Consider the following 19,869-nt stretch of genomic DNA (forward strand, 5'->3'; position numbering starts at 1 on the left):
GTCTCTTGACAGTGAGGTAATACTTTTCTTTTGCTTAACTAAATCCTCTAGACAGACCCTTCATCTTAGCTTCTCTATAAAATTCAAATCCTCTATTTTCAACGTCTCCCTATCTATTAGTTCTTTTCCTACTATCTTCAAACTTGTCCATTTCTTCCATCTTAAAAAAAAAACTTCACTAGACCCTATGATCCCTTCGAGACACTGTCCTGTATTTCTCCTTTCTTTCGCAGTCAAACTTCTAGAAAAAACGGACAAAACAAGTATTTACTTCTTTTCCTCTAACTCGCTCCGCAGTTCTTTGTCATCGGTCTTCCCATCATAGTACTCTACTGAGAATTCTTCTCTAAAAGTTACATGTGGGCTCTTAATTGAAAGCTCTGACAATTTTTTCTTAGTCTTCATTATTCTCCTCCTATCTGCTACATCTCACACAGCTGGCCAGGCTTTCCTCCTGAATGCTCCTCCTCTTGGTGCCTCCTAACACTACTCTTTCCTACGTGTCTAACTCCTTCTCAGGCCCTGTCGGTTGGCGCATTTTCAATGTTACAATTTCCAACTGTTAATGTTCCATAAGGCTCTTTCCTGGGTCCTCTCCTTTCTCTCTCACACATGGTGTCTCTATCACCATGGGTTGCCATGGGTTTAATCGATCACCTCTATGCAGAAAACTCCAGGGCATCTAGGTGATACAGTGGATAGAGTGATGGGCCTGGAGTTAGGAAGACATGAATTCAAATCCAGCTTCAGACACTTACTAGCTGTGTGACTGTTGGGCAAATCACTTGACCCTATTTGCCTCAGTTGCCTCATCTGTAAAACAAGCCGGAGAAGGAAATGGTAAACCACTCCCGTTTCTTTGCCAAGAAAACCCAAAATGGGGTCACAAAGAGTTGGCCACAACTGAAAAACAAGAAATCTATGCAGATGACTCACGGATCTATAGATATATTGACAGCCTCTCCTCTGAGCTTTAGCGTTGCATCAGCATGCTCTCACTGGACTTTTTAAACTGGATATCTCAGAAACAACTCAAAACCAACAGGACCAAAACAGAATTGATTATTGCCCCCAAAACCCATTTGTCTTCCAACATCTCTACTTCTGTGAAAGGCAATATTCTTTTTAGTCTCTCAGGTGTATGACCTTGGCATTGTTCACAAATCTTCTCTTTCCCTCAGTACACATATCTGATTAATTACCAAAATTTGTTATTTTTAGTTCCACAAAATCTCTTGTGTCTGACCCTTTTTCTCTAGTGACTGCTATTGTTCAGCCCCTAATTACCTTTCATCTAGATCAGTGGTTTTCAGCAGGAAAACCTCTTTATACTCTGAGGAATCTTCAATGAGCTTTTGTTTATGTGGGTTACATCTAAAATTATTTACCATACTAACATCATTATGACATGAGTTCATCTAATTGTGAAAATAGTTTTTGCCTTGTAGACCCACCCTGCTCCAAAAGAATCCTGGGGATTCATATGCGTCCCCAGATCACATACTGAGAAATGCTGACCTAGATTATGACAATGTGCTCCTAATTCATCTTCCTATCTCACCTTTCCCACTACAAGTTACCTCCTACAAAGCTGCAAGAATGATTTACCTTAAATAAGGCTCTGAGCACAAGAGGTCCCTCCTCAATACTCTACAGTGAATCCCAATTGATTTTAAGATAATAACAGAATCACAAAATCTGAGAGATGGAAAAGACTTCAGTGGCCATCTAATACAATCCCAAAAAGATGGAATTCCCTCTGTAACATACCTGACAAGTGGTCATCCAGTCTTTGCCTGAAGATTTCCAAGGAGGTGAAACCCATCACCTTTAAAGGAATGGCATTCCACTTTTGGACAACAATAACTGTTAGGAAGCTTTTCCTACTATAAATCCCAAATTGGCCTCTTTATAACACTGGATCTATTGCTCTCATTTCTTCCCAAACAACACAATTCCAATAACTTATCCACATGACATTCTTCTAAAGAGCTATAATATTCCCCCTTCCCCCAGTCCTTTTTTCACTAGACTAAACACATATAATTCCTTTAACTGCTTCTCATGTGATGGACTGATGGCCCTTCACCAAACTGGTTTTCTTCCTCTGGACGTTCTCCAGCTTATCAGTGTTTTTAAGCTACAGTGGCCATAACTGAACACAGCACTTCAGAGGAGTTCTGACAAGGACAGGGTACAGTAGGGTACATCCGATCACCTCTCTATGCCTGGAAACCACGCCCCTCTTAATGCCTGGGTGTTTTTGGCTATCAGGTCACACTGCTGACTCATATTGAGCTTGTGATCTACTAAAACCTAAGAGCCCTTTCAGAACAATTGCTGTAGACCTATGTCTCCCTTAGTTTGTATTTGTGAAATTGATTTTTTGTACCTAAGTGCAAGACTACATGATTTCTTATTGAATTTCATCTTGTTAGATTCAGCTTGTTGACCAAGCCTATCAAGATCCTTATGTATGCTGACTGTCATTTAGTACAATAGCTATTCCATTCACTTAAAATAAATTTCTTCGTTTAGTTTTTACAGCCCTTCATAATTTAACCTACCTCCAATTTATTTTTTGCATCTCACTGTATTTTATTCTCTCTTCCATACTGAGACCCCTTCAAGCACTGGCCTTTTTTTTTTCCTATTTCTCAAAGAGGGCATATAATTTCATTTCTCTGTGCCTTTGGACTAGCTGCCTCCCATGCCTAAAATACTCCTCCTCCTCATCTCTGCCTCCTGGCTTGTCTTGTTCACTTCAAGTCTCAACTAAAATTCCACCTTCCACAAGATACCTTTCCTAGGCCTCCTTAACCATAGGGCCTTCCTTCAGAGATAAATTTAAATTAGCCGGCATATATCTTATATAAGTTTTTTGCATGTTGCGTCCCCCATGAGACTGTGAGCTCCTTGAGAGCTGATTGTTTTTGCTTTTTTTGTATCCCCAGTGTTTAGCACAATGCCTAGCACATAGCAGATGATGAATCAATGAATGTGGTTGAACTGATATCTAAATGAGGATGTTTTCTCCTGGACTGAGTATATGATAATAGAATTCTTAGAGGCAATAATTAATGTGGAACATAATAAAACTCAGCATTTCAAGAATTCTCAAGGATAGGAAAAAAGTCTTCTAACCTTTTTAACTTAGCCCACCTCAAACAATTCAAATGCTATCTAAAAGGAAGATAGAAAATTTCAGTAGACTTCTGCAAACTAAAATTCTTACGTGCCCATCCATCCTGCTCCTCCTTGAAATCAGATGCTCAACTATAGATCTAAGAGAGTAGGTAGGAAAATATCTTTACTAAAAAGGGGTATAAGTAGATATGGAATAAATATAAAGAGAAAAAATACAAGGTAGTTAATGAGAGGTCAACTAAGCATATTGTCCATTTCAACTTTTGATTCCTTCCACATAATGCTTATTCATTTCTCTAAAGTGAGAGAATCTGAGAAATTGATCTATTCAGCTGATAAACGAATGTGGAAAAGTTTGGTTTTACTCTACAGAGAATATCTTCATGGTAGTAAGAAAGCACCAAGAATCAAGTTGGGGAAGAGTTACAGAATCACAAATCTCAGAGATGGAAGGGCTCTCAAGAGAAGAAAGTAAACATGGAGCTTACCTATGAGTGAGTTCAGTGAGGAATAAGAGCTGACTCTTCTCATCTTATCGATTGTCTCAAATGAAAGGATGTACTCTTCGTTTTCAGGGCTGCCCAAGGTGCTGCTTGCACTACTACTGGTGCTAAGATTGCCTGGGGAAAATGCAACTGAGCTCCCAGCTGTCCAGAAGCAAGGCAGGAGAGAAGGAGAAAAAGTTAAGTATTATTTTCTGGTCTTGTATAAGACCAACCACTTGGTCTTATACAATTGCATGCTTTTAAAGTACATAACTAACCTAAGAGAGAGAGAGTAGAATGCATACACACATACATACACATGCAGAGGTTATGCTTCTTTTGAGAAGAAATGTACTCACAATAAACACTGTTTACAAATATATAATATCTACTAATTATAAGTTAGAATGTATGGATTACCCACTGGAGGTTAAAATGCATGATCAAGATGGATTTGATTACTGCACACATAGGTCATTCCAGAGGTTAACTATAATTACTTTGGAAAAAGCCCACAGCCAATAACTGGTAGGTAGGGAGATACTGTGTATGTGAGCAGCTGCCTAATAAAAATGTTAGTAGATGGCATTTCATGGCATATGAATACCAGTAGAGAAGGTATACAGAAAATGTAGTAGAGATAAACCTCCATTCAACACAGAAAATTCAAGCGTCTTACATTCTTCAGTCAAGCTCAGATTCTGCAATGACTTGTTCAAACTTCTTGCTGTGGTAACTGCTCTAATATTTCCATAGGAGCTGACTGAGCGAAGTCTAGGTGTACATGGACCATCTCGCACAGGTGTCAAACTCCCCCCCTCTAGTTGGAAAGAAGAAAAAAACATACAGGAGAAAAAAGGGTAAATTGCAGACTCAAACCCAGAGAATTATATTTTCCAAGTGGGCAGATGTACTAAGGATTCTTAAGTGGCAACAACTGTAGAGACAAATGATTCCTGGAGCAATGTCTATCTAGAGTCAAGTGTGGGAAGCACCTAATATTTTTGCAATGCACTTTAACAAAGCAAAAGAGCACAATGATTATGAATGATAAAAATGGACAAAACCAAGAAAAAAATACAAATTCTGCAGCTCGGAGAGGTATATATTATCCTAATCTTATGAGACTTGGCCTTAATTATATCTGGGGTGGACAATCTCTAAGAAAAAAAAAGTATGTGATAAGAAGTGCTATTAATGATCTATAGAAGTTCGTTTCTTTCTGAATCACTCCTTCAACTGTGACCCAGCATGGTCTACTGCCCTGGTGTTCTGGATGTTTATCAAGTCTGCTAGTTGTAATCTGCCTCTCTAAATTTCATTGTTTTCACTGGACAAGTTTATTTGCTCTTCTGCTTCCCAGAGTTACTAAACGCAATGGTACTGGTAGAGAAGAGCTCATTGTCCTCACTGCAGAGAGAGGTGGATTTTAGTAATATGGGTAGTTCTATCTGTCCTTTGAGATCCTTTTAAGGATGAAATGTAAATGTTAAAGATGACTACAATTTGCAGCTAAAAGGACAAATAGAGGGAAAACATAGCTTTCTAACATGATTCACAGCTACAGACAAAGAAATGATTAAATCACTCATCATAGGGGGAGTTCAATTTTCTCTTCCTCAAGTTCCTGTTGTAGCAGTTGTTATCCTTAGAGATTTTTCACCATATGCAATTTCCAAAATGACATTAAATAAGGAAAAATAAGCGGGTCAGTGGCAATTCCTTTTTCTTCCCTAAATGAAGCCAAAACACATGAGAACAAGAAAAAATAGCATATGGAACAGCTGGTGAATATTCAAAGCTAGGCAAATTACCTAAAAGCCTGTGAACACACCATTCTCCTGAAGTAGGGGTTAGTAAAATTAAACAACCCATGAAAAGGTAACTTTTTTGTAGACTAGGGTTATTGTTTTAGAATAACCATGGTTCTGGACAGGTCAGAGTTTTTCAGAGTTACACAAAAGATGAAGATGTACCTGTGGCAGCTGGAGAAGGCAGAGGGTAATTCTTTTCTTCTTCGATGAACTGCAAGGCTACAGTGCAGAAATTGCTCTCATACTGAACCACAAGATGACTCAGAGCAACCACCAGTTCCTGAAGAGAGGGAGAAGGAAAAATAACACTTATCTGTAGCTTAAATGATTGGCGTGGAAGGAACTCCCATTGAGGAAAGCCAGCCTAATTCAGCCAATAGACTAGGCTAGCTGCTTGACCTCAAGAAGCTGAGAAACTACCTAGAAACAAAGTCAAGATTAATACAAAATGCACAGTTTTGGTTAAAAACATAAGACTCAGCCTTTGCATTGGAAACAACTTTGTTACACTGCAACAACTGTCATAAAAAGTAATCTCTGAAAATGAAAATGTTATTGAGATAACAGAGTTGTCTGCACAGAACAAATCTCCAAGGAGACAATGGCATCATGCCCAATTTAGAGCTCACCTATTAGTGGCAAGATTTGAAGGGCACAACTAGCAAATTATAAATGGAGATGTTAATGAGTTACACAGAGTAGAAAAAGGAACCCAACTCAGAACCTAATACTTACTGCTTTCACCTAAACTGCAAAGCTTTTCTATTAATTGGAAATGACATTAATGGTATTCTTTCTATACTGTATCTCTATTTTAGAATAGAGAGTACTGCAACAAAGGCACTTCAAGATTATACAGATGCATTGGAAATAAATTTGAAAGTGGTAGAAATTTTAGTGATACTCTTCTTTATTCATTTAAGACATTAATCAAACTTCATCTACTATCCTTTTTTTTTTAAGAAAACACACAAAACACATGTTCTTTAAACGAAAGCCTTCAAGAAATAACTTAGTTAAGAGGATAATTGGGCAGAGTCATAAGGCCAGGAGAAAACTCTGCTATCACAGTAAGTTCTACTTAAATCTCTGAAAAAAAAAAAAAAGCAAGATTCATAGAGCGATCCTACTCCACTGACAGTTTTTAGCTATGTATGTCAAAGGCACAACATGGCAAGTTAGAAGGTCTGAAAGAATTTTGATGCCAACTAAATGGCTAGTAAGACTAGGTTTATTTGACAAAAATCCTGAGTAATTAACCTAATAACTCACATTAATATAATGCATTAAGGTTTGCTAAGTGCTTTCCTTATAATAATCCTATAAGGTAGATAATGTAGCAATCACTCTCAAAAATGACAATGCTTAGAGGAACAGGAGTTGCTTCTAGATCTCTCAAGGAGAGAGAATGAAATTCTGGTGAAATGCAATCTCTAACAAACTAAATATTTATCTGCAACTATAAAAGGGGTGTGTGGGGAGAAGGATGTTTTCTAATTGGGAAAGAAAATATTTATTTTTCCTTAATTCTACTAAGGCCATTTTCCATGAGTTCCCTCTTCCATCCTTCTATTCATTTCAAAACTCACTGACACTTCTATCTCCTCCTTTCCCATAATTCTGATAAGATACTCTTTCTCTTTGCCAGTGGCAAACCCTCTACATGTGTCCCTAATCATAATCCCTCCTATTATCTCTGTCAGATTGATTCCTCAATCAAAGCCTCTCTCTGTGACTGATTTTCAGTCTCTGTATTGGCTTTTTCCCTGTTGCCTTTAAGCTTTCACTCCTGTCTTTCCCTTCCAACTACAAAAATACTCAGGAAACCCTATTATCTCCTCAAACCATTGTCCTATATTTCTACTTTATTTCTAATCAATAGTCAATAAGCATTTATTAGCACCTACTCTGTGCCAAGCAATATGCTGAATGCTGGGGATACAAATATAGAAAGAGAAAGACAGTCCCTGTCCTCAAAGAACTTATAATTAATTGAATGAGGGAAGACAAAACATAAGAGGAAGCTGAAAAGCAAGGGAGAGAGGAAGGAAGGGTACCTAACCAGAGGGCATGGCGGAGAAGTCAGACAGGGAAGTCTCAAAGCAGTGCAGCCAGGTGAGAAATGAGGGGATGTCTGAGCTGGGGCTCTCCCCTCAACTTCTAGAAAAAGCAGTCTCTACTCTCTATCACTCTTTCATCAGCTCTTCATAATCTGTCTTCCCACTGCATCACTCACAGCAACTGCTCTTCCCAAAGTCACCAATAAGCTCTTGGTCACATATGATACTTTTTGGGGTGTTTTTCTTGCTTCAGTTCTCTGCTGCATGACATTGCTGACCATGTTCTCCTGGATGCTCCACACATCCTGCCCTGCTTCTCCTCTGAGTTTTAGGAATGCTTATTGTCACCCTTAACATACTTTTTCAAACTGTATATCCTGGAGACATTTCAACTTAACATATCTAAACACAGAATTCATTATCTTACCTCCCCAAATCACCTGTCTTCCAAACTTCCCTATTTCTGTGGAAGGCATTACTATTCTTCCAGTTTCCCAGGTTAAGTATCAAATTTTCCCTCTCCCTCAGCATATATTTATCTGTTTAGTGGTCAAACTTGGCTATGTTTTCTTTCTGCCGCTACACCTCCACCCCCTTTTATTTTCTTTTTTCGAGGGCAATTGGGGTTAAGTAACTTGCCCGAGGTCACACGGCTAGGTGTGTGTGTGTGTGTGTGTGTGTGTGTGTGTGTGTGTGTGTGTGTGTTTTAAGTGTCTGAGGCCGGATCCGAACTCAGGTCCTCCTTCTCCAAGACTGGCACTCTACTCACTGCACCACCTAGCCACCCTCTAATAATTTATCTTTTTTTTTTTTTGCTTTTTTGGAGTGGGGAGGGCAGGGCAGTTGGGGTTAAGTGACTTACCCAAAGTCACAGGCCTAGTTTTTTGTGCTAAGAGAGGCCGGATTTGAACTCAGGTCCTCCTGATTTCAGGGCCAGTGCTCTATTCACTGCACCACCTAGCTGCCCCTCTGACTCCCTTTTGTCTAATCCCATAAACACCACCTCATCATCTCCTGCTCAGACTATTGCAATGTACCATCTATTCATCTCCTTGTTTGATCTTTCTGCACTCTAGCATATTATCTACACTATTGCCAAAGTGATTTTCCACAAGCACAGAATATAAATGTCATTCTTTGACTACAACAAACAAAAAACAACAAAAACCTCCAATGGTTTCCTATTACTTCTAGAAGAAAACATAAACTCATTTGTTTAGCTTTTAAAGTTTTAAAAACTTATTTTCCATTCTCATTGTATGTTACTCCACTTCTTATACTGTGTTATTGCCAAACTGACAATCTGTCTATTCCTCAAAAGGGGTATCCATTTCCTGCCTTTCTACCAGCTCTCCTCCATGCCTAGAATGTATTCTCCTCTCCTTGCCTCACCTCACAGTATCAATCTCCTCCTTTAAGATTTAGCTCAAGAATTACCTTCAACATGAAGCCTTTCCTCATGTGGTAACATTTAGTGCCCTCATACTTAAAACACCTTGTGTTTATTCTTTTTATACGTATTCCATATGTGTGTGTGTGTGCATATATATTTGCTTTTTTGGAGGGGGGAAGGCAGGGCAATTGGGGTTAAGTGACTTGCCCAAGGTCACAAGGCTAGTAACTGTTAAGTGTCTGAGGCCGGATTTGAACTCAAGTCCTTCTGACTCCAGGCCTGGTGCTTTATTCATTGTGCCACCTAGCTGCCCTGCATTCCACATATTCTTACATATGTGCTTGTCTCCATTCCAATGTAAGCTCCTTAAGAGTAGGGATTTATTTGTATTTGTAATATTTACTACAATGCTTAGCACATAGGTGTTTGAAAAACATTTTTGAATATTGATTCTAGCAATCACCTATTTGTATTTTAAGACTAGAACTGTGCTTTAAAAAGAACTGTTCCAAACAAAAAGGTCTGGAATTTTTTAATAGTTTTTATCCCAGCTCTCTCAACTGTAGTATTGTCAAACTGTTGTGCTTCTTTTATTAGGAGGAAATGTAAAGTTCTCTCCACAAACACAAACATCACGCAATGAAATAATCTGTTTTCTCTCATAAAAATCCACTGGCATTTAGCAACAGGTGGCTTCTATTTTGTTTTTGGTATATTCATTGCTCATTTATACCTTTCTATACCTTGGGATGGATTAAAAGTTCAAAACAATATGAATTTGCTAGAGTCTTCCAGGACACCCACATTAAAGATTTAACTTGGTCAGATAAAAGATATTCAGTTTAGGGGAAAATAACAACAAATGACAATTCAAAGTCAGTGTGGTATACTCAGCCTCAGAAGTCAAGAACACCTGGGTTCAGTTTCCACTTCTTTTTTTTTAAGGCAACTGGGGTTAAGTAACTTGCTCAAGGTTACACGGCCAGTATTTATTTCTGGGTGTGGTGCTAAGTGTCAGAGCCTGGATTCGATCCCAGGTCATCCCCACTCTGGGGCTGGTGCTCTTACTCGCTGTGCTACCTGGCTGTCCCAGTTTCCACTTCTGATAACAACAGCTGTGTCTATGGCCATGCACTTAACTGTTCAGTAACCAAGAAAACTCTGTAAACTGCAATTGGTAGAGGGAGGTTCCTTAAGAGGAATGGCCTATTCAAAGAGAAATAACACATTAAGCCCAAAACAAACAAACAAAAATCCCTTTTCTCTAACTTAAGTGGAACATTAACTATTCTATGAGAAAGGACAACTATAGGTTCCTTTATTAGAATGAAACCTTGAATTAAAGGTTTAAACTTCACTCTAAACTCCTTGGCTAAAAATACTGGACATAGATATGGTAAAATTCTGATTTAATGGAGAGTGTTTAATTCATTGGTCATGCTTCATGGATATAGTGAACAGTTGATTTATAGTAAACTCCTATCTTTTAGACCAACTGAGGAATGGCAACTGTTCAGAACAGAAAGAAGTCCTGGATATCTAAGTCATTAGATTTCATTTAGCCAAAGAGGGGACTACCCTTTAAAAACATGTCTTCATGGTTGAAATATAATAGTCACATTCAGCCTAGTCCCATGTACCAAAGAAGGAGACAAACTGAGACTACTGGTCTGGTAGTACTAAAGTACTAAAAAATCTTTTCAACACGACTATGGAGAGTCAAATATGTGCTCTCGAAGGGAGTAAAGAGTTGGAAATAGACGGTCAGTCTACTGTCCCTTCATAGAGGTTGGGAAAACAACTAAATCTCTATTTAGTGAAGTTGTCATGCTTCTTCCCCTATTCCTCTAATGCACTTCCTCCCTAAAGACTGCCACAAACTTCATATTTCCAGTAACAAATTAATATTTAGTATTTAATTCATAATTCAAGGCCTCCTAATGTAATACCCTGCCATTACAACAGAGACAAAATAAAACACCACAATAGAGGATGAGGAACATATTTTGTTTCTAAGAAGAATATCACAAAGGTAGCCCTGGATTCCTAGGAGAATGGGCTCTGACCCAGGCAGTTACTGACTCAGCTGCTTTGATTCCTGTTTCTTCCTCATAGCAGAGATATGTTCCCTAGTACTAAGGAAGAGAACAATCTACTTATATTTCTAATCAGTTTGGTTCAAGGCAGGTATTTGGTTAAGGGAAATAAAATTATGCTTAGTAAATCAAAACTTAATAGGGTTGATACTTGTCTGTTGTACTGCTATTCTTATTTCTGTGGGTATAGATGGAAACCAAAATTAAAAAAGGTAAAACTACAGGTATTAATTAAGAATAAGTTCATGGAGGGCATGGACTGTGTCTAAAAATCATTCCCTCTTATTTTTAGGATCAAATATATAATCATCTGTTTGGGGTTCAAAGCCCTTCAGAACCTGGTACCCACACAGCTTTTAGCCATGCCATGCTGCAAACCCTACCCCACTCTCCCAGTGTTCTTACACTTTTCCTATGTATTCTGTGATCCAGTGTTACTGGCCTCTTCCCACAAGACACTCATCCCCCAATTCTGGGCATTTTCACTGATTGATGCCCATGCTTGGAATATTCTCCCTCCTAGCTTCATTTAAGTTGCAGCTAAAATCTCACCTTCTATAGGAAGCCTTTCCCAATCTCTCACCTCCCCTGAGACTTCTTTCCAAAGGTATGAGGTTCATGGAAGTGGAATACTGCATAAATTTTGAGACTTTTCCCATGTATAGATTAGTTCTGCTGATCGTTTTTCCTCTTCCTCCTCTTTTTCTTTAAGGCCCTGAGGCAGCCACTTCTCCTTTGAAGCGAGAAGGGTATATGGCAACCTCATTATACACAGTTAAACAATTCCAAAGAGAACACTAGATAAATTCCTCATGAATCCCTGCACTTGGAAAAAATAATGCAGGTTTGGGTATCTATAAATCAACTCCAATAAAGGAGTTATTCTTTTCATAAGGAATACAAAATGTAAGAGATAATGCTGATAAACCAGCCTAAGGTCACAGAATGTTAGTTAGAAAAGCCCTTAGAGTCCAAAAATTCTTTTTTAATAGAAAAATTTAATGGAATAGAAAGCTAAGAAAGTCTAAAGATGGAAAATGACTTGGCAAAGTTCACACAGCCAGTTAGTGCCAGCCAGGCCTAAAAACTGGTATCTACCCAGTTAGATTCTAAGGTTCTTTTCTGCCCACCACACTGTCCTTCAAAAATGCAAGCTAAGTGCTTTGGGATAAATTCCCAAGCTCACCTTCATTAGAATCTGAAATGTTAGAACAAGATTTAAACTGATTATTTAAGCTGAAATCTTAGAACAAGATTTAAACTGATTATTTAAGCTGAAATCTTAGAACAAGACACACACTCTTTCAATTTAAGCTGACACTTAAAACTAAGCAATTTTCATGAAACTGTAGCATCTCTAGCAAACAAAGGGGTCAGAGGGGAAATATTTCTACATCTATATGTGGGCTTTCTATTGCTCTTTTGAATCATGATAATGTGTTTACATGTTGCTCCTAGGCAGGAAAGAGTCTACCATAAAATCTGCTAAGAGATACAGCCTATTCAAATGTTTTTTTAAATGAATCAAATATATGTCTGTGCCATGAAGAAAAGAAATTTAGAGGAAATTAAATGCACATTAAAGGATCTGCTCTTTAACTGGTGCACAAAAACGTAAAATGAGCGGCTCTTGTTACTGCTTATGGGACCCCCAAATCTCAAATCCCCAGCGTTTCACTGAAAGGTTTTTGATTACTGCTAATCCTGTTGTGGTACAATTCACTTACCTTCCTGACCATAGGACTTCCATCATTGATAAGTTGAGCTAACATCATAGCCACATTGTGATCAATTGTGGTAGAGTGATCAGTCCTCTCTGTAGAGTTACCCACAAAAGTGCCAAGGGCAAAGACTGCAGCACAACGAACCTGAAAAGCAGAGGGAAACAGTTAAGGGATACTTTCTACTGTTCCCTACTTTTTGGATTTGGATTTCTTTCAGATATTCCTCTCATTTAATTTAATTCAACCCAACATATAGTCACTGAGTACTATTTTATGTCCTGAGCTGGCAAAAAAAACCTCACATAAACAATATGGTCTTTGTATTCAGGCACTATAAAATCTTGTTACATACGCAGAAATTACACAACATAAATGATTGCAGTATAATATTAAATGGAAAAATGTATAGCACTTATAAGTCAGGAAGTTTGGACAGGGAGTGAATAGACCATGTGGGCTGAGGTTATGTGAAAGGCTTTGCAGAAAAGCTAGAACTTGAGTAGGACTTTGAAGGATGAATTAAAATCTGAAAAGATATAAAAATAAAAAAAGAATATGCCCATTTGTTTTTGTATATGTGTGTCTGTGTGAAACAACACACATATGAACGGGAATTCAGAAGTATCTTCTTAAGGAAGACTGTTACCCCCTCTTTGAGAAACTTCAGTAACTCTGTATTGCCTCTAGGAAAAAAAATACAAACTCCTCAACCTATCACTTAAAGTCTTCACAATTTGGCCTCAGTCTACCTTTCCAAGTTTATTTCATGTCATACCTCCTCCCCACCCCACCACATATATTCTAGATTTCAGCCAAATTGGCTAAGCTGTTGTTCCGTAAGTTCCATCTTCCATCTGCTCTGTCCACTTCTTTGACAGTAACTGGGCATTTTAGAATTGGCTGCTATCCTATATGGTCTTGTAGTATTAACTTTCTCCCACTTTTACAATGGAAAACAGCCAAGAAGTTCTTCCTGTTTCCCCAATTATAACTTCAAAGATTAATTGTCCATGAGGGCCTAAATGGCCCTAGAGCACCTGGGGTGGATAAGGAGAGGACAAGCTCCCCTTCTCAGTTGATTGACATTCCTGAGAATAGGAATAAGCATTTCGTTCCCTTAAGGCAACTCAAAATCCCAAAGGATAGAATTGGAAGTGGAAGGATTGCAGGCTTGGCTTTACTCAGCTCACTCTGGTAATTCAGATTCTGGATAGAAATAAAATGAGATGATGCAGACCATCTAACAATTAACAAAAGGAAACAGACCTAATATGGAAAGGATATTCAGCAAGGATATTGCATTAATTCAGTTGGGCAGATTTTCACTGTTTTTTCATTTGTCATGAAGGCACATGGGACAGAAGTGTGTGTGAAGCCTGAGGGAGATGCTCTGACTTTTGTACTGGTGAATAGGAAGCTATGGAAATGATTTAAGCTTTAATGCCCTAGACAAAATTAAGTTTTGAGGATGACTATAATACATTTTAAAGAAAAATTAGCCTGCTTCAGATGAGATAGATGTTATTCCAACTATAGAAGGTAATAGAGAACACCTTAATTCCCACCAATCACCATCCTGCAACTACTGAAAAGGGAGTGTTTCTAACACACATCAGAGGTGGGCCTTTTCCTATACAGAAAAGGGAATCTTGGAAGCCATCCTGGGAGTGGTATGAGGTGGTACAGTGAATAGAATACCAGGCTTGAAGGAAGTCAGGAAGACTCAAGTTCAAATTCTGATTCAGATATATATTAGCTGTGTGACCCTTCACAAGAGAGTAAACCTCTGCCTCAGTTTCCTCATCTGTAAAATGGAGATAATAATAGCACCTCCTTCCCAGAGTTATTGTGAGGATTAAATGAGATAATAATTGTAAAGGACTCAGCACAGTGCTTACCACAGAGTAAGTGCTATATAAAAGTTAGTTGTTATTACCGTGTTTTCCCGATAATAAGACCTATCCCGAAAATAAGCCCTCCCCTTACTGTGTAAGATTCCTCTAAAATAAGCCCTCCCCCAAAAATAAGCCCTATTGAGATTGCTACTGTAGTGAAGGTGATCCCCTGCGCTACACGCTACATTACAGTACCCTCTGTATGCACTGCCCCCCCGGGGTGAAACGCAGGCCGCGCTCCAAGCTGCATCCAATCAGAGCTGCAGCAGTGAGCGCGTCATCCTGTTCTTTATTGAATTCATTATTGAATAAAGGTACATTTTTTTGTTCACATTTACCTGTTTATTAAAATTGCTGTCAATGTTCATTAAAATAAGCCCTCCCCTGAAAATAAGCCCTCTGGTGTTTTTCTGTCCAAAAAAAAAATAATAAGACAGTGTCTTATTATCGGGGAAACACGGTATTATCATCACCTCAATCTGTATGTAGATTTGGAAAATCACTCTCAATTCCTTTGGGATGTACAGAATATATGCTATTTTATTCCTTTTGAATATGCCTTGTATGTGGGCTTTTAACTTCTCCCCTCTCTAGTGCAGATGCTGGGTTGTCACATAATCATTCATTTGGAGAGGCATTTACTGCCAGATGTAGGAACCAACATAGGGAAGACAAACTGATCAATTCTTCCTCTCATTTTAAAATTCCTCAAATCCACAGAGATAACTCTTTCTAACCATTCAATAAGTTCTTTTAGTATAATACTTTATTTCAAACTTCTTTCAGGTCATGTACAAATTACACAGGTAATTTGTTTATGAATTTTATACATATAAAATATGTATTATATGTTTATAAAGTTTATACATATATTCTCAAAGATCAGGAAGTATGGTATTTCTTTTTGGTTTTGGAAAATTTATATATACATTTTCAAATTACATGTAAAATGATTTTTAACTTTCATTAAAAAAAATTTTGAGTTCCAAATTTTTTCACTCCTTCCCTAAAAAGGCAAGCAATTAGATATAGATTATACATGTGCAGTAATGCAAAACATATTTCCATATTAGCCATGTTGCAAAAGAAAGCAGACTAAACCCTATCCCCCCCAAAACAAAAACAACCTTCAGGAAAAATAAAGTAAAAAAAAAAGTATGCTTTGATCTGCATTCAGATTCCATCAATTCTTTCTCTGGAGGTGGATAGCATTTTTTATTTTAAGTCCTTAGGAATTGTCTTGGAGCACTGTATTGCTGAGAATAGCTAAGTCATTCACAGTTGATCACCATACATTATTACTGTTATGTTGTACAATGTTCTCCTGGTTCTGCTCACTTTACTTTGCCATCAGTTCATGTAAGTCTTCCTGGGTTGTCTTTTTTTTTTTCCTTTTTGGAGGGTGGAAAGCAGGGCAACTGGAGTTAAGTGACTTGCCCAAGGTCACATGGCTAGTTTTGTGTTAAGTCTCTGAGGCTGGATTTGAACTCAAGTCCTCCTGACTCCAGGGCCAGTGCTCTATTCACTGTACCACCTAGCCACCCCCCTGGGTTGTTCTGAAAGCATCCTGCTCATCATTTCTTATAGTATTACAGTATTCTATCTCAACCATATACAAATTGTTCAGCTATTCCCCAACTGATGGGCATCCCATTAGTTTCCAATTCTTTCCCGCCAAAAAATAAGTTGCTATAAACATTTTTGTACAAATTGGTCCTTTCCCTCTTTCTTTGATCTCTCTGTGATATAGACTTAGTAGTGGTATTGCTGGGTCAAAAGGTATAGACAGTTTTATAGACCTTTGGGCATAATTCCAAATGATGAACGATACTTCTAACTGATAAAAATAATTTTGGACACTTTTCTGAAGCAGTTTAGTAAAAAGATATGATCAGTAGACTGAGATAGGTAAAGTATGGCAGGGCTGTGGAGGGGTGATAAAGATGACCTAAAGGGTATTATCTAAAAAACTATAAAGATGACCTAAAGGGTATTATCTAAAAAACTGTCAGAGGGCATCATATCACACTACTCAGAAATTCTAGTAGAGAATACAGGGTCAGCTATTTTTTACAATTGAAAAAATCATAACTTTTTATTAAGTATGGGGACACACATCAATCTTCTTGTTCTAAGTTGAGATTTCCTATCATCTGCTTTCTCTTTCTAGATATACTGATCTCTCTTGAGTTGTTTTCACTGAATATTTTAGCATCTTCACAAGAAACACTCTCATTTTTTGGGCTGATCTGTCAGGGAGGTGAAACATGGCTTCATTTGAATTCCTCCAAGGTCATGTCAAGTTTGCTGATTTAGACAAATGAGACTTAAGAATTTTCACTGAAACATTTGGTAAAGACACTGCTTTTTCAAGGTCTTGAGTCAATTTTATTCTATTGTAATATAAACAGGATAGGTCTGAACAGTCAGGAATGCAAGCCAAAACTAAGAGAGCTTAAACATCAAATATGGAGAAATCTTATCTAGCAAGGATTGAGTTTTATTTTCTTTCTTTAACCAAAAACCTAGTTAGCTCTACAATTCTTTCTAATTGTGGCTCATAGAAACATTTTAAACTTTTTTTTACTAGAGAGAGATCTGGAAAATAGAATTAGTAATACTGGCTCTTAGGAAACTGGATGAAACATTTTATGTTATTTTTCTAAAGAAAAGTAGGGCACAACTGTTATTCATTTCCTTTCTAGATGGAAAAGTAATTGCATGACCTTGGAAATGTTACCTCAGTTTTTTCATATGTACAATGGTGATAATTTTTCTTTCTCCCCTCAGGAAACATAAAGTAGATGTTTTTAAAAGAACACTGAGTGCTTGGGGTGAAATCTAACTTATAGTAACAACCCCATCTTACCAATATCTGAACCACTAGTAAACTTCTGTGGTATACACAAGATATTGTGGTATTCACAAGAATCCAGGAGAGTGCATAGCTATGTAACCCAAAAATCTGTTTGGGAGAAGTTGTTTGCCACCTCAAACTCATTATGTTAAAATAAGCTGTCTGATCTCCTGAAAGTCACTATCAAGTCACTATGTAGACTTTTTGTCTAAAACCGAAATCAACATCTTTCTAGTTAACTCCTCCATCAATTTCTTAATCTACTATTAATGGCATCACAATAATATAGTCACTAGAACTCTGAATCTTTTCTCTAGGTCTCTTGTATGCAATTGGAAAATATTACAGGCATGAAGGGCAGCCCATGCTAAGGGTCCAATAACTAGATGGAGTGTCCTGTAAGAGGAACAGCAAATGTTTGGGTTTTAGAATTCAAAAGGTGAAAACGAATAGGAAGAAGAAAGCTACACATCACTTTGAAATAAATGCTAACTGCTATCATTAAGGACTATAAAGCACATAATGCAGAGCCTAAAATCATCTGGTTCATGAACAGTAAAATAAAATATTGTTATTTAAGAGTGGAATGCTTTGAGGCTAGGAAATCAGGAAGCAAATATATCATCAACTCGCTTGTCATTTCCCAAGAATTTTGAGAGCTTTCAAAATACAGAAACCAGAGTTTTAATCTAAGTAGAAAAAATGATTTAATCTTTAATCTAATTTTATCCTCTTGAAAGATAACATGGGCAACTTGAGATTTACATAAAACCTGATTGCTTTAGGTCTCCACTGTTTCTCTAAATCACCTCAAGCCTTCTACCTTGAGGACATCCGCAAATGCCTACTTAGAAGAAGTCTGGTGGAAATGTTATTTTTCCTCCTAAGCTTATTTTATTTAATAAGAGTTCTTAGGCAAATAAGTTTTAACTAGGATTATGGTTGGTGAAATGCTGTATTTATAAAGTTATATATTAGAGAATCATATTAGCCATGGAAGGGACCTCAGAGACAACCCAATCCAACCTGTACCTCAAGAAGAATCCTACCTCCAACATATCCAATAGTCATCTACCTTTGCTTGAAGACTATACTATGAGGGAGGATCTACCACTTCTAAAGTGAGATTTTTTCATTGGCACTATTTGCAAGTTTTTCCTTACATCATTAACTGTTTACTCATCTACTACAGAAATGAGCTAGCAGAAATCACCCAAACAAGCTAAACAGGTTCCCCACAAATTTATGTTATGTAATCTCAATGGGCTCTCACTAACACAAGGTAAGACTTTTACTGCTCCCTGATTCTCTATCCCACTCTGCAAATCTCTTCCCATAACCCACTCAGCTGAGGACTTCACCTCATACTTTACTGAGAAAGTAGAGGCTTGATGCAATGAGTTCCTTCTTCCCCTTTTCCCTACATATTGTAACCCCTTGACATCACATTCCATTTTCTTCTCCTTTAATCCTTATCAATACCAACCATTCTGTAAGTACCCTTGATCACATTCCATCTCATCTTCTCTAGAATGCCTCAATGATTGTCTTTTATTTCTCTCTAGTCTTCATGTTCTGTCTATCTACTCATTTGCATTTAACTAGGAAAGGAAAACTTTAATTAGGGAATGGGTTCCTTTGAGAGATAGTGGATTTTCTCTCACTGTGCATATCTTTAAGCAAAGGTTGGATGTCAGATATGTTATGGGGGAGATTCTGCTTTGAGGCACAGGTTGGATTAGGTTCTGTCTCTAACATGTCCAATGCTCTCCCACACATAAACCTCCATCCATTCACACACACACACACACACACAAACACACACACAATATAACTAGATCCTACCATACCACTAGTCTCCTATATTCTTCCACTTTCTCTCCTCTTAATCTCTTGCCAATGCCAAACAATCTGGTTTCTGAAGTCATCACTCAACTGAACTGGATTTCTTCAAAGTTCCCAAATCTGACTGCCTTCATTTATTATTCAGCAATTTCTATTTCCTTGACTAGTTTCTCATTTGTATCATACCCTACTCTAACTGGGTGTACCTCAAGGTTCTGTCTTGGACCTTTTTCTATTCTTTCTCAATTGATGAACTTATCAGCTTCTATGATTGGCTTAATTACTACCTCCAAGCAGATGACCCTCTAATCTAATTACAAATCTAGTACCTATTCTGAGGTTTGTTTATAAGCTTCTAATTGCTTATTGGACATTTTAAACTGGATGTCTCAGAAGTACAAAACTTGACTCACTATCTTCTGCTCAAAACTTTTCTATTCCTGTCAAGGGTACTACTTTCCAGTCATTCAGGTTTGTACCCTTGATTCCTTACTTTCTTCACCCACAGGCAATAATGTACCAAATCTTGTTGTTCCTATTTCTACAATTCTCA

The 19,869-nt window shown here is 37.7% G+C and overlaps 1 protein-coding gene across 2 annotated transcripts in view; it reads right to left on the bottom strand.

Moving 5' to 3' along the window:
- Nucleotides 1–19,869, bottom strand: part of RPTOR (regulatory associated protein of MTOR complex 1) — a 528,996-nt gene that overhangs the window by 144,619 nt on the left and 364,508 nt on the right. For both annotated transcript variants that reach the window (XM_069064093.1, XM_069064092.1), the window contains exons 17-20: nt 12,723–12,863; nt 5,609–5,726; nt 4,312–4,452; nt 3,636–3,794 (exon numbers count right to left, since the gene is read on the bottom strand). In XM_069064093.1, the coding sequence (XP_068920194.1) occupies nt 3,636–3,794; nt 4,312–4,452; nt 5,609–5,726; nt 12,723–12,863 (559 nt within the window). The remainder of the gene's footprint in view (nt 1–3,635; nt 3,795–4,311; nt 4,453–5,608; nt 5,727–12,722; nt 12,864–19,869) is intronic.

The sequence above is a fragment of the Petaurus breviceps genome, unplaced genomic scaffold (assembly GCF_028583685.1).
Source record: "Petaurus breviceps papuanus isolate PSGF00001 unplaced genomic scaffold, PetGlider_PUasm1.0 90617, whole genome shotgun sequence".
Taxonomy (NCBI): Eukaryota; Metazoa; Chordata; class Mammalia; order Diprotodontia; family Petauridae; genus Petaurus; species Petaurus breviceps.